At 53.0% G+C, this 14,023-nt stretch overlaps 4 protein-coding genes across 4 annotated transcripts; 1 reads left to right on the forward strand and 3 right to left on the reverse strand.

The window, feature by feature from the left end:
* Positions 1 to 305: 305 nt before the first annotated feature.
* SPSK_10029 (uncharacterized protein) lies at positions 306 to 697 on the reverse strand (the record flags this gene model as incomplete). The annotated part of the gene is made up of 2 exons (XM_016736591.1): positions 306 to 557; positions 638 to 697. The coding sequence occupies 2 exons, from the start codon at positions 695 to 697 to the stop codon at positions 306 to 308; spliced, it is 312 nt and encodes a 103-aa protein (XP_016588278.1).
* A 7,630-nt stretch (positions 698 to 8,327) lies between these two features.
* Positions 8,328 to 10,574, forward strand: SPSK_08684 (uncharacterized protein; the record flags this gene model as incomplete). Its single annotated transcript, XM_016735273.1, has 1 exon — positions 8,328 to 10,574. The coding sequence occupies one exon, from the start codon at positions 8,328 to 8,330 to the stop codon at positions 10,572 to 10,574; it is 2,247 nt and encodes a 748-aa protein (XP_016588279.1).
* Positions 10,575 to 10,815: 241 nt separating this feature from the next.
* SPSK_09122 (mitochondrial 40S ribosomal protein mrp2) lies at positions 10,816 to 12,361 on the reverse strand (the record flags this gene model as incomplete). The annotated part of the gene is made up of 3 exons (XM_016735701.1): positions 10,816 to 12,050; positions 12,118 to 12,233; positions 12,294 to 12,361. The coding sequence occupies 3 exons, from the start codon at positions 12,359 to 12,361 to the stop codon at positions 10,816 to 10,818; spliced, it is 1,419 nt and encodes a 472-aa protein (XP_016588280.1).
* Positions 12,362 to 13,032: 671 nt separating this feature from the next.
* On the reverse strand, positions 13,033 to 13,518 carry SPSK_09953 (mitochondrial 40S ribosomal protein MRP2; the record flags this gene model as incomplete). The annotated part of the gene is made up of 3 exons (XM_016736520.1): positions 13,033 to 13,077; positions 13,157 to 13,328; positions 13,403 to 13,518. The coding sequence occupies 3 exons, from the start codon at positions 13,516 to 13,518 to the stop codon at positions 13,033 to 13,035; spliced, it is 333 nt and encodes a 110-aa protein (XP_016588281.1).
* Positions 13,519 to 14,023: the final 505 nt, after the last annotated feature.

Genomic DNA, 14,023 nt, shown 5'->3' on the forward strand with positions numbered 1-14,023 from the left:
AAGGATGTGGGTGCGAAAAAGAAAAACGAGGGCAAGAGTGAGATAGGTTCCAGATCTTATTTGAATCATAATAAGGAATGGCGGACTGGGTGTGGGCTGGCCCGGCTTGCGAAGGCGGCCAGGATGCATGCGAGGTGTGTGGAGAAGCCGTCGGCTGTGACTTCCTTGTAGTGCTGTTTTTGTGTTTTGTTCCTCCTTCCCCAAAAGAACGTCTTGTGCGAGCCCTGTGTGTGTGCTCCTTCTTTCCTCGTTGTTGTTTTGTTTTTGAACAGTGTTTCGAGGAAGGAACGAGCCTGTGTTTCTGGTCAACATGCACCACAGTCGGGCTCAAGTTTTGTGTTTCCTGCCTCTTTGGTCGTTGTGCCGTTCACGATTCGTCGCTCCTTCCGTCTCTGCCAGTCCTCTGTGTTATTTTTTTGACCCCTGTGCGATATATCCCGTGCAACATACATGCCGCTCATAGTCACACTCTCCCCGTTCCCACGTCGTATTGTCTTTATGTCTGTGCTTCGTTTCTCCAACACCTCCGCCATGTCATATTTTTTCTTTTTCGATTGCTATTCTCAACATTGAGCTGCCGTCATTTTTCTGCTCTGCTTGACCTCACTTTGGCTAACACAACATCCCCGAGGCTTACATACTCGCCAAACAAGTACCGTCGTACGTCCCCTGCATCCTTCATTCTGTCTTTTGCCATTTTGTGTTGCTCTTCTGGTGCCATGCACCATTCTCCCCCACCCATGGCCGCATGCGCGTGGCCAAGCTTGTTGCGAGTCACTCCGAAAACGCAGTTGCCTCCACCCTGTCGACAAAACTCCATTCGCGGCCAGTGTGTCAACCGTGCTGTGCCAGGGGTCTGGCCCGGCCTTTTCTATACAAGAGGTGACATGCCAATTGTTATTGCACGCCACAGTCAAAAGGTTTGATTCGAAAAGCAAAAAGAACAGCGATGGCGATGACGGCTTGACTTGGTGGCTAGGTCAAAGCCAAGCAACGAAACGACAGTCCATACCTAGTAGCCACACCAACACTCAGGCTGCCGGGATCATCCTGTCTGTCGTATCAGCCCCATTGAATGGTCCAGATGGGCGATCAGCGTGGCCTTCCGCAGAAAATTAGACTAACAACAGCAACAGACCTCCGGCAGTCCCTGCGAGGGAGAAAATACGATACCACGGAGTATGCCTCTGCAGATCAATACAGCTAGACCGATCAGAGCGAACATTTACGGGTTGCATCTTCTATGCTCTTCGACCACTCTGCTGCTATGCCGTTTTTATTCGCAAAAAAGCTCTGGATTATCGGTGGAGTTCTCATGGACAAGTATCTGCAGGTCACGAAAAATTACCTTGCTGCGCTAAGTTTCCTTCCACAGAGCGCAGCATGCTTGGCGGACCTTTGTTTATTTTCTCCGTTATCCAACACCACGGTGCGTGTCTCAGTGTCGAAGATCGTCGAACGTTGCTTATTATTATGGGGCAACATACGCATGCTTCTGCAGGCCGTGCATGAGAAATGAAAAGGTCGGAAAATTGAGACTAACAGGCGAGAGAACAACGCAGCGCAGCATACTACTTTCAAAAAAAAAGTTGGAACGAGGTTTTGCTGAGCCGACCCTCCTGATTAGCATTTTCCAGATGTCCCCATTGCTAGATCTGGGTGACCCGGTCTGGGACCATTCAGGTCATTCACCATATTCCAGCAGAGAACCGGGAAAGGAGCACTGAGTAAATAGGACGTGGAAGTGTCTCGCACACTCCAGCTGCTCGATGTGGTATTACGAGAACACTTTGAGATAAATTCCCAAATCCGTGCAGCCCATATCCATTCGTCATTCATCCTTTCCCGTTCCATAATCTTGCGCCGTCTCACGACACTGCCGAGAGGGACTAAATTGAACCTTGAGAATACATGACGGCTAGTGGGGCGTTTGTTAGAAAACCAGGTTATTATCTTCGTGGTCCTCTTCTACTTTCAGTCTATTTTTGCGCATTGACTTTCTATGGAGTTACAAGCTCGAGAGAAGGTGAAAATATCAGCTAACAAAATCCAGGTCACAGAAACAGTCAAAGGATCGCCCCAAGGCACAATATTACGGGGCAATAAGATGTCTGTGCCGGCCATGCCTGTTACTTGAAAGAGAGTTGCGCACCCAAATAACGGAGCATAGGGCATATTAGTTCCCAAACTCAACAAATGAATGCGTTCTCCTCTTTTCCTCCTGTTGCTTGAACAAGAAACGAAACCAAGACATGATATGGTGATCCCCCTCACTCGGCGCCACACAGCCGCCTTTCCCCTCTTTTAAAATGTTCATGATCTTCACTTTTGCAGTCTGTGTGGCTTGATTCAGTGACAATGTACCGCGAGCAGAGGGTGGCACTGTGTCTTCCCTCAGTCTCAATCCGTCAACTCACGCACACTTGCGGAGCGGCCCTTTGTTGCAACAGAGCCAGTGCACTTCCACTTCAAAATCGAGACTCAAGAATCAAGCGGTTTTCCAAGAACCAATATCGAGACCAGGGGGTAAGGCGGTTACTAGCCCACTGACGTTCTCAGTAGTGCAACGCGGACGGGGTACTCCGTACGACATATGACATATTGGTACGACACAAACGTTCGGAAAAGAAAGCACAGAAGGTGGTAGGATTCAATTCCCTGTGCTGGTCTTTCTTTCTCCGGATTCTGGACTGGTTTTGCTTCAGGGACTTCTCCAGATCCAATTAAAAACGAAGGAAGCAAAGATCCTGGTCCTGATTCCCCTTCACGAGGCTAGCTACTAGCTGTTTTCGGGGGCGTTGCCCAAATTTGGGCTATCAGTCTGCCCATTTTCTTCAAGTTCTGGTGATGTTTTCCTGGTCTTTACCCTTTTCATCCTTGCAGGTGGTAGCGCAATGGGCGGTCCGTGTGGCAGACGAGGACCGTCGGCGCACTTTGCCACGCCTAACACCCGGAACTGGTGGCAGAAGCCCAAACATGAGGCGGAAGAAAGCAGACTACGAAAGGAAAAGTGAGTCTAACATCACCCTGATCGTTTCGTTCCTTGTCCTTTTTTTTTGTAGCGTCCGAAGTTACCTTATATATGCTAAATACATAGTTTGGCAGCTTGTTTGTGTGGTTCCGCGCCAGTACGTCCGTACGAACAGACTAATTCATACGGGTGTCGGGCGGCTGCCGATCAACCAAAAAGGACCATTCCCGCACGGCCAGATCAGACGGCGAACCAGACCATAGACCATTGCGAACGGATAAATTTTCCTCTTACACGAGCAATTAGAAACCACAGCGATGAGGAAGGGAAGGAGAGCTAAGGAAAGAAAGTCTCTTATCACCACCGATGTGGCAAAGGACATGTCTGCACCGTATTTGCTTGGGAAACAAAATCGACCTCGAGGAGCCCAAAATGAAAGGCAAAAACTGACACGGCATAAAAGTCGTTACGCCGTGCTTCCCGAATCACCTCCTGTCCCCAAAGAGGCCAACAACAGCTAACTCCAAACGAACCTTTATTACGCAGCAATACGACGTTTGGCAGAGCACAAAACTACGGCGTAATTGCTGCCGACACATTTGGTGCCATCCATCATGCCAAGCCGAAGAATCCAGAACGGTCCCCTCTTCTCCGCTTCCTTTATAAATGCGCCTCGTTTTCCCTAAATGGCGCAATAGTCCAACAGGGCACGAATTGATTACTACAATCAGGAAGCCAGCCAGCGTGCGACATGACCCAGCGTTCCAAAGTCGTCTACAATGCTCCGATGCTGAATTGGCGCATGAAATAGTCACACATCCGTCTCACCCGTATCTGTCGGGCAGCCCGAGAGGAGAACGAGGGCAATGATCGACCCCTGGGCGAACTGCTCCGTAGCGGCCTGCGTTCGCTGCACAGCAAGGGGAAGTGACACACGCATGGGACACTTTATCACTGCGTCTCAACAACTGGTCCAGGATCGTAGTGTCCTTGAGTATGTGGCCATGCCATTCTACAACCTCTTCCAACCCCTCACAACATAGGCCACCGGCATGCACAACGGAAAAGGCAAATCCATATAGGATGATTTAGTCTTTCCTCATTTCCCTTAATTGATTTTTTGTCAAAAAAAAAAAAGATTTACATCAACTCCGTTTCAGCGATCAGTCATTGGGCTATCCGCTACACTGCGGCGGGAAGAAACGATCACCCAGCGGGAAAGGGCGGGAGGAGCGAACAGACGTGCAAGCGAGTAAGAAAGAAACAAATTGCAAAATATGGCAAGAGAACAGAGCGGGATGCGGCCCAGGCCATGGTCTATGTAGGACAAGAAAAACACAAAGAAAGCCGGTCATGTGTGCGCCTCGGTGCACGCTTCAAATGACAGATCACATCTCGTTATAAGATGGAGCAGACAAGGCAGAGAATAAACGAATAAAAAAGAAGTAAAACGAGCGAGAGGATGACACCATAGAGGTGGAACGACTTACGGCAGTCGATCTCATCGTCATAGTCTGTCCTGCGTACGCGGAAGGACACGAGATATATTTAGACGTTCGACGTTAGACGTTCGACAGAGGTAGTTTCACATGTGTCGGTCACGTCGCACAGCAATTGGGAGGTGAGACAGACTGTGCACGACGTGACTTAACCACGACCAGAAGAGGTAGTTGACAGGATATACGAGACGGCCTTTGGCGATAGATGGCTCGTGTCCCTCGCCTCTTTCCCTTGTGTATATAACAGGTCACAGAGCACAAGCCATACACACACATATATACAACACCCATAAATGAAAGATGGCTACTCGTTCTCGAAAATACGGTGTGCCTAACTTGCGGTGTAATGCAGAGTCATTTCGAGTTTTTCATACATACAAATATGACAAGAAAGCTTCTTCCGTCTTTGTGACAGGCCGAAACAAGCACAACCGGAGCCGGACTTGCAGCGAGTGTCGAAGCAGGTTGCAGTGCCTCTAATGCCCATAGGAGAGTTGGGGATTGTTGGAGAAAACAAATAGCAAAACACAATATATATGAACAGGAAGAAGAAAAAGAAACGAAACGAAAATGATACGTCACATTTTCAAGCGGACACCATGTGGGCAGCCGGCAATCAAAAAAGCGGAGGCGGAGACTCGACATACAGTCTCATTTTTCTTGCAAAATGGTCTTTTGGCCGCCAGTCTCGCAAAACATACGACGTCTTACTCTCGTATTTTGCACGATTGGGTTTCTGGTCCACCCAACGTCCGGCCACGACGAAGCCAACGTAGTATCCTAAGGCAAACACGGAGCCATCCGGGCCTTGCCTGATCAGGCTCGGTACAAGGTTGGAAGAATACACGAGGGTGGTGCGAATCAAGGGCATGGAACACATCATGGGGAACAAGGAGAAAGGGGTTGTGACAAAAAAACAAAACAGGGAACGTGGAGGCTGCAGGAACTGGAACTGTGAGGCTGTCATCTTTCGGCGTGTCTTAGCGTCGTCTATTTTTTTGGCTTTTTCAGCTGTGCTTCACCGGTGTGCGTTCGGTGTAAGCCAGCCAATCCACAAGTTCGACGTACGCAGGGGCAACAGGATCAGACTCCCACGCCCGAACAAGGATGTGCCGATCATGTCTTTCTTTTTCTTTCTTTTCGGTGGGGATTTTGCAATTCTCCCCCTTTGAGTTGGTCCTCGAACAGAGAACGAATGCGACGTAATTGTCCTACACGAGGCTCACATATTTTTTTCCTGTTTTATTTTATTTTACAGAGTATTTTTCGCCAGCGTGCCAAGAGGAACGCGTAGAAACGGCGGCCAGGGCGCCTGTTCTTGATGCTGGCATCCGACTGTGTGTACTCTGGATGGCGCATATGAGGGGGCTCTTGGTTATCCATCGCTAATTTTCGCTGTAATTACGGGCATTACCGTCCATCGCACCTAGGCCCAAACTAAAATGCTATGAAGTAATAGTTATCCTATCAAGCTAGGACACGACAAAATATTCGTCTCCGTCTTCCGCCTATCAGCTATCCAAAAGATGTGTTAGTGCCTTCTTGCCCATATTGCACCAAAAGCTATCCCAAATCTGTCTGCTTCAGCCCTCCAAAAATGAAAGTAAGGATACAACGGTGTCCTGTAGATATTGCACAGGAAACAGAGAAGTCAGAAGCTGCACCTCTTGGCATCTGGGCATGTGTACCAGAACTGGGAGCTGAAGCAACCCAGAGAAATCCATTCAGGCCTTCAGGCCTTCAGGCTGGGGGATCTGTTAAAGAGTTGGTGTCAGGCGAGAGTCTCCAAAAGAAAAGCCTCGTTTTGAGAACGCTCGAGGTCAAAAACAGATAGATTACTACGAGTCGGTGGCGGAGGCCCTAATCCTCGTGCTTCGTAGGACTTGCAAATGTGTCGTTTCGGATAGACTGTGCTGTCGTCGTCTGGATGCATCTCGTTTGTACTTCCGTAATGCTGTTGAGGAATAATGGTGGGTCAAAAAGACAAGACAGAGAGAGAGAGAGAGAGGAGTAAGGATGTCGACCACGGCGGCACAAGCAAATGCGATGGACGCCACCTCACACTGCATTTGCATTTCATTTTGTGCTTTCCGCATGCTGTACCGCGTCGAAGAACGTATCACAAGTCCCAAGAGAGCCACTCACCATTCACTTCTCTATCAACCAGCTTAATTTGCCCGTTCGTTTTCCATAATCATGATATCACGTCCAACCATTCATCGTACGATGAATGGGGAGGTCCATCCTGGCACGATGCAACCCTCCCCGCAACATTAAAGTTGTCTGTCCAATGGAAAAACTGGGTGGGAAATTCTAGGCCTAGGCACTTGACTCTTGACTGTGAGAAAGAGAGGAAATAGGCAGGGCAAAAAGCAAAGCAAGTCCTGGTAGCGAGACGACCAGAGCTGTCACTCTACCATCCAACTGGTACGAAATACACACAACATACGCTCCCCGTGACTGTTGGCTGGGGTTGGGCGCGGGGGAGGGCGGGAGGAGTGGGTGTCCTGGGAGTTGTGGGTGTCGTTGGAGAAATGCGAAGTGAGCCATATTTGCATTCCGGGCGAGGACAAGGAAAGCTGGTTAACGGTTCTCATGAGACGACAGAAACAAGATTTTGACCAGAAATACGCCTCACCGAGTAATCGACTTCTTCGACACATCTCGTCGGGGCTCGCCGTAGCCTCTACCAGTGACTTTGTCTTATCATGTTTAGGCATCTCCGCGCCGTCGTAGATTTGACCCCAAGCATCACGCAACCCGTGAAGTAACCTCGACTTTCTCTTCCATTTCGAGATACGCAAAATGGAGAAAGAATATCTATGGGTCGCCGATGCGAGGAATCTCAATGTACTTGTATACAGGCTCGCACTAGAATGACACTATTTCGTATTCCCAACCGTCATGGGGTCTGAGATGAGAGTCAAAACCGAGTGTCTCAGTAGATGCCCAGATCGGCTGAACAAGTGAAACCAGAATGGAAAATAAACCGGCAATAACCGCTGCATAACATACCCTCTGTGCCTCCGTGTTGTAAAGTTAGTACAGCCACTGCTATCGAGACATGATATAAAGCGGTGCTGATGCTGCGTAAGCAGCAACTACGGTTGTGGAGGTATTTCCAGGGTTGCCAAAATATATAGAAGACTCAAGTCAGATTTCAGGAATTTAGAACTTGAAGTACGATCATAGTCTTGTACCTTTTAAAAATGCAGTTTATGTGTGTTAGTTTTTTTTTAAAAAAAAATTAAAAGTAATAAGACTAATAAAAACACTGGTCGATTTTTGAAAAATTCACTTCATTTTAAACGCATTTTTCAAGTGATCTTTCGTTTCGCTTCAAAAATATAAAACAAATGACAAAAAATATAACCTCATGACCACATAACTCAAAACTGAAACCCAAATGGAAACTATTACCTATTCCCTACAGACGGTAATCAAATATACAACACAAACGAAAGCGGAATTAGTCAAGTCAAAGAGCAAAGGAACGCAGTGTCAATTGTCATTCATAGCCCCTATTTGGGTAAATAAACAGTCAGCCGCATCATCTGACTAGTCACGTGCAGCTTCTCCGCAGTCGCGCTAAGCCCATAACCTGGCGCCATAAAAAGGCAGTCAACCCCACTCTAGAAATATGACGATACCACGCAACGACTCGACACAAAGTCGCCAACGACTGCGACACGAATTGACGACCCGCGAGGCGGCCGTAGAAGCGATGTACTGAACAACCGAATTGCCGTTACTGAATATCTACCTCCACCGTATCGCGGAATAAAAGGCAATAGGCCTCGGAGCCTCGGCTCTCCTCGACGTCCAACCTTGACATCTTTCCATCTCGAAGAGACACAATGCGACCTCGGCCGGCGATGTTGCGCTTGTGGTCGCGCCGTTTGGCGGCAGACCGGCCACCACACGCCGGCCGGCGAACCTTTTCCTTCACACAACACACAGCGCTCGTTAGCAGCGGCAGCGGCAGCGGCGGCGGTCACAGCTGGAGCCGCAGTCCACGGACCCGACCACAGCTGCCGTTCCTTGTCGTGCCGTCCACAAGGGGCCCTGCCTCCCGGTCGCCCCGGTACTTTACGACCCAGCGCCGGCAGTGGCTGCGCTACGAGGCCCTCGCCTTTGTCAAGTACACCTTGTACTTCTGGGCGGCCGTCGGCTGCGTTGTTCTCGTCCAGTTTGTTGTCCAGCAAGAGTGGATGGAGCGCGCGTATCCGACGCCGCACGAGTGGACATTCATGTCGCGGATGCGGCTGCGCGGTGCACTTGGCGAGCGAGGGGACGACGGCAGTGCCGAGGAGCAGGCGGCGTCCAGCAGCGGCGATCTGATCACGACTTCCGCAACCCACATCGTGGACCACGTCAAAGTGATGCAGATCCTGCTGGACCTCATCAGGCGCTTGGAGGACCCGAAGATTGATGGAGGTGCAGGGCTGGCAGCGATTGAGGTGCCGAGCAAGGCGGACCTGGCAGATTTGGCCGCGCTGACGGGCGTCGCCGTCGCCGACGCGCCCGAGGCACCAAATGCTAACACCTCCATCGGCGACGCCCTGGACATCCGCGCCAAGAGCGAGCCCTGGCGCCGCGGCTACTACCAGGCGCTGCTGGCCGCCGCTGCCGCATCCGAGCACGTCGACGGCTGGATGATCGACCGCACGCGCAATCTCGTGTGCCCGCCCGACATTGTCGTTGGGCCCTCGAACCCGCACCCGAAGCCAATGCCACCCGGATCCTCGGGCGCGCCCCGCGAAGAAAACTGCGAGGTCATCTTCCCTGCCGCTGCCGAGATTTACCTCAAGCTGCTCAACACGCGCGGCCTGACCGCCCGGCAGCAGATTACGGCCGCGCTGGCGTTTGCCAACTACCTCGAATACAAGCAGGACAAGGATGCTGCAGCCTACGTTTACGGCCGCGCGGTGTTGGCTGCACGTGCGCCCAACGGCGACGGGGACGACGAGGACGATGGAAACAACAGCCAGTCCTTCTTTGACCGCAATGCCGGCGTGGATGCGCCAGCGTGGATCACAGCATGGACGGCACAGAACCACACGGCAAACACACTGCACAGCAAAAACACACCCGCCCTCTCCCGCAACCTCCTGGCGACCCTGACGGCCTACGCCACGTTCCAGGCTCGCTCGGGCAACGTGGCCGATGCTCTGCCCCTCTTCGTATCGCTGCTGCAGGCCCGGCGCTCTCTGCCTCCGTCGTCGTCGACTGCTGCTGCGGCTGCGGCCGAGGCTGCATCAAGAGCGAAGCCGAACAGCATTGGCAAGCAGATCATTGGCCTGCTGTCCCCGCCGAGCTATCCACCACCGCCCGACGATGGCTTCGGTCCGCCGATCCCCGGTGCCCGCTCCACATGTGAAGAGGCCGCTCTGCGCCTGCACATTGGCGAGATTATTTACGCTTCAGCTCAAACGCCCAGAAACGCCGCCACCTCTGCATCATCATCTTCCTCCTCCTCCTCCTCTTGGAACCCCTTCTCGTCCTCTTCGAATGACCAGCAGGCCCGCGAAGAAGGCATCGCCTGGACACGCGAGGCCGTCGACTTGGCCGAGGAGCAGCTGCATGCCCTCGCCCAGACCGGCCGCCAGGCCCAGAAGCAGCAGCAGCAAAAACGCGAGAATGGCCAGGGCGGCGGGCTGTCCAATGCGCTGGGGCAGGCCATTGCACAGGCCACAGCGTCCGACAACAAGGCGGCCCATGCCGACGGCAGCGCCACCTGCCGCCAGTGTCTCGTGGCCGGCCTGGACAACTGGGCGGCCATGGTGGCGCAGCTGGCGCGGGATGAGCAGCAGCGGCGGGCCAGCAAGCCGGCGGCTGCGGGCGTTGACGCAGCGAGCAGCGGCTCCTCTTGGTGGCCGAGCTGGCTGGGCTTGTGGGGCGACAGCAGCAGTGGCAGCGCCAGCAGCGACAGTGTATCTACCGTTGCCCTACCCAGTGGCGCCCCAGACCAAGAAGGCGCAGAGAAGCTGGGCCGTTGGGCTGCCGAGGCACGCGTGATTCGCGACCGGCGGCGGCGGGCACGCGAGCTCATAGACAACTCGACGCCGCCATCACAGGGCCTCATGGGTATGTTGACGGCATAGAAATTGAATTGAGATGGAAACGATGTGAATTCTGTACGGCACAATCGGGCAAACCATGGGTTCGGGAATCAGGAAAATGGAAAGGTGTAGCACCCCAATGAGTTATGCGTACGGACCGTCTTTTTCTTGACCTCTCTCGGTTATGATTTATCTCCATACATACCCCTCAAAGTAACATTTCTTGATAAATGCTTTTTGATACATGCCTCCCTTTGTCGTGATCCATTCGCGTCCCGTTCTCTCACTTTTCATTCAGGGTGACCTCCGCCACCTTGTCCTTGATTCCATTCACGGCATCATCGCTCTTCACGACGGTGATACCACTGACACCGCAGGCATCACTACCACTCCCCAAAGCATCACCCATGGCAGGCCCCGTCATGCCCTGGTTCTCCTTATCTTCGTCGTCTCCACCGCCGTGTCCACTTCCGTCCACGTCCATGGGCTCGCTCCACGTGGGCACTGTACCGTCATCATCCTCGTCTTTGTAACCAGCCCACGTTGTGTCCTCCGAGGTCAAAATCGTCTCCGCATACGAAATCTCCATCTGCGGGTTGATGTACGCCGGGTCCCGCGCCACCGTCGCACCCCACGACAGAATCGACGTCTGCGCTTCGATAAACATGAGCTCGGTCAGCCACGACGTCCCTGCGCTGTGCACAGGGCACCCGTACCGTGTCGCTCGTGCCGCATGATCGTTGCCGTCGGGACCAGCTACCGGTGTGTCCACGGGCGCCTCGCTGGCAATGTACGCGCGCGCACGCTGGCGTAGAAACGCCCGAAACGCGTCCGTCTTGATGTGGTGCTCCTCGTACAGACCGCCGAGCACAACGAGGCTGTCCATATACGGACCCCAGCACTGCCAGTGGCCTGGGTGGTCGAGGAACCCCTCGAGAGCGTCGGCGCCGCCCGCAATGCCAATGGCTGTGATGCGCGGGACCGACTTTCGCTTCGCCATGGGACTCGGCGGCTCCGTCGCCTCCGCTCCACACGTCAAAAGGTCCTTGAACAGGCTGGCAACGTGCGCGTCGGCATCCTCGTGGCCCGGGATCGTGTTCTCGGCAAACTTGCGCGGGGCAAGGTGGGTAGCACTGGGCCGCGGCATGCCCGCGGTAGCGGGCAAGCTCAGTGCGCGCCGTGCCTCGGGCCACCAGAACAGCTCGCCCGGGTTGGCAATGATCACGGCAGGTGGCTGTCCGTGCTTGTCGTTGCAGATGCCACCGTCACGGACGGCCCGCACCATGGACAGGATGCTGCCCTGCTCAATGCCGCCGCCCCCGCCGACCACACGGTGGGCCAGAATGCCCAGGTCCTGTGCGGTCTCGCCGATAAAGAGGAGCACGCGGTCGGCCGTGGCCAGATCCTCGGTCACCAGCACGAGCACATGCGGATCGTCTTCGCTGGCTCCCAGGGGCAGACGAACCGGGCGGAGGCCAAGGCCGGCAAGCCTATTGAGGACGATTCTCTGGACAGCAGCTGTTGGTCAGCACAGGCTCAGGTTGCGGCCCAGGTGTACGTCATTGAAGCAAAGTGGGAGGCCTACTGTCGAAAGAAAACCGGTGGCAGTCGTTGTAGTAGGTGTTCTTGTCGATAAAATACTTGAAGTAGTACTTGGGATCCTCGATGCTGCGAATCTCGTCGTCTTCGTTGATAAAGTAGCTGTCTATTGTTAGCCATCGTCAAAAGACGCAAGAAGAAACTTTCAGTGTTGTACTGTACCCCAGTTTGCCAATGTCCACCGGATATTTTGGCATGTCGGGCAAGCCCGTCCACAGCCGGCGGAACATCGTTGAGATGCGATGTGATGGTGATGTGCGTGAAAGTTTAGTGCTCGGCAATTGATGACGAAGAAAGAATGTGAAGAAGAGAAAAATTTGCAGTTGTATTATGGGAAGGGAGTGCCGATGTTTGACGTTCAGGGACTATCAATGATGGAAGGCGCAGGAACAGGAAGGAGCAAACGGCCATCGTTCCTTCCCGGAGTGATTGTGGTCGTTTGTCCAGCCGGCAGGTGCACTCGGAATACAAGGAGGCAGGTTATGAAGAGTTATGAAGACACTGCCAAGATCTATGTTTCGATTGGAAGAGACTGACGCGACTCTCAGCGATGCGTATTTCGTAAAGTGACGAGCATGTCCGTATTGTTGACTCACTCACTGGTACCAAGTATCTCATATTTACGAGCCAGACGTACGATCCACCAAACCAAGCCAAAAGTCTGCTTTTCACTGATTGTTATATTTATTTTCTCTTGTGTTCGTATATTCATCATGTTTTGGGGGATGTATCGGCAGTTATATACAGTCCGCAGAGCAGGCACTGCCACTTGCTCCGATGCGTCCATCGCAGCATCGACACCATCGGTTTGTCATATCGTACAGCTCTTCCTCCTGCATCAAGGTATTCTTCCTCTTGCCGTGTTGTGTTTCTCCATCGTCGGTCGTCGGCGTCTGGCTCTCTACCAGCTAGCCTTCCTCACGCCCGGCAGGTTGCCGCTCAATGCCTGCAAACGGAAGTTGAACTGATTGGTTAGTGGCTGACTCTTCTCTTTGACCAAGACCATGGCAATGACAGTCACTCACTCGTGACAGCTTAAAGTCTCGCAGAATACCACGACTCTTGCCGCCCAGGATACACCGGTTGCGGATCTGTGTCGGACGCGTGTAGACGTGCATCTGGGTCAGCTGTAGCTGGGCCTCGGCACGTGTGCGTGGTGACAGGGTTGTGTTGCGGATGATATGGCGGAGGGCTTGTCTGAAGGAGAGCAGGCATGTCAGTACGAGCATAACACAGCGACGGTTCATCAATTGACCAGGGCTGGGACGCACCTCTCGGCTTCGTGACGCATAAAGAAGTGGCGCTTGGTATCGTCACGAATGGTGCGGATGTTGACGAAGCAGCCCAGGTCGCACTTCCTCGGCGCGAAAGACGGAGGACGGACCATGGTGGAGATGAGATGTAGTCGTCAATTTCAAATGAGGAGTGGGCTCCTCGTGCTGGATGTCGTCGTTCGCTGTCGTTTCTTCGTCGTCTTGTCGTGCAATTCCAGCTGCGTGGAGAGCTTTCAAAATCGCCCGAAAATTCGTTGCGTTGGTCACGTGCGCTCCATAGCAAAAGCCGCCAAAATGCTCCCTGCACGCGAACGGACTCCGTTCTCGCGCCTGCAGCACCTTTCCCCGACGGCCCACTGCCCCTTCCGTAGGACTTTATTGGCGCTGTACGGTAGCGGCTACTTGCGGCAGTTCCAGGCCCAATCACTGCTAGTCTTTAATAATTTCTGACATTGGCGGTGTTCCGCTATGACAAATTTGACTTCAGTCAGCTTGTCAGGAAGGAACGATTTCGTCCGGTCGTCGCCGGTCAACGCTCCTGGCCTTAACCCTCTTCTGGCAACATTGTTTTCCGCACCATCGTTTTGTTTTTGCGTTTACTTTGCACAGCATCATCTT

This window comes from Sporothrix schenckii (assembly GCF_000961545.1).
Source record: "Sporothrix schenckii 1099-18 chromosome Unknown Cont44, whole genome shotgun sequence".
Classification (NCBI taxonomy): Eukaryota; Fungi; Ascomycota; class Sordariomycetes; order Ophiostomatales; family Ophiostomataceae; genus Sporothrix; species Sporothrix schenckii.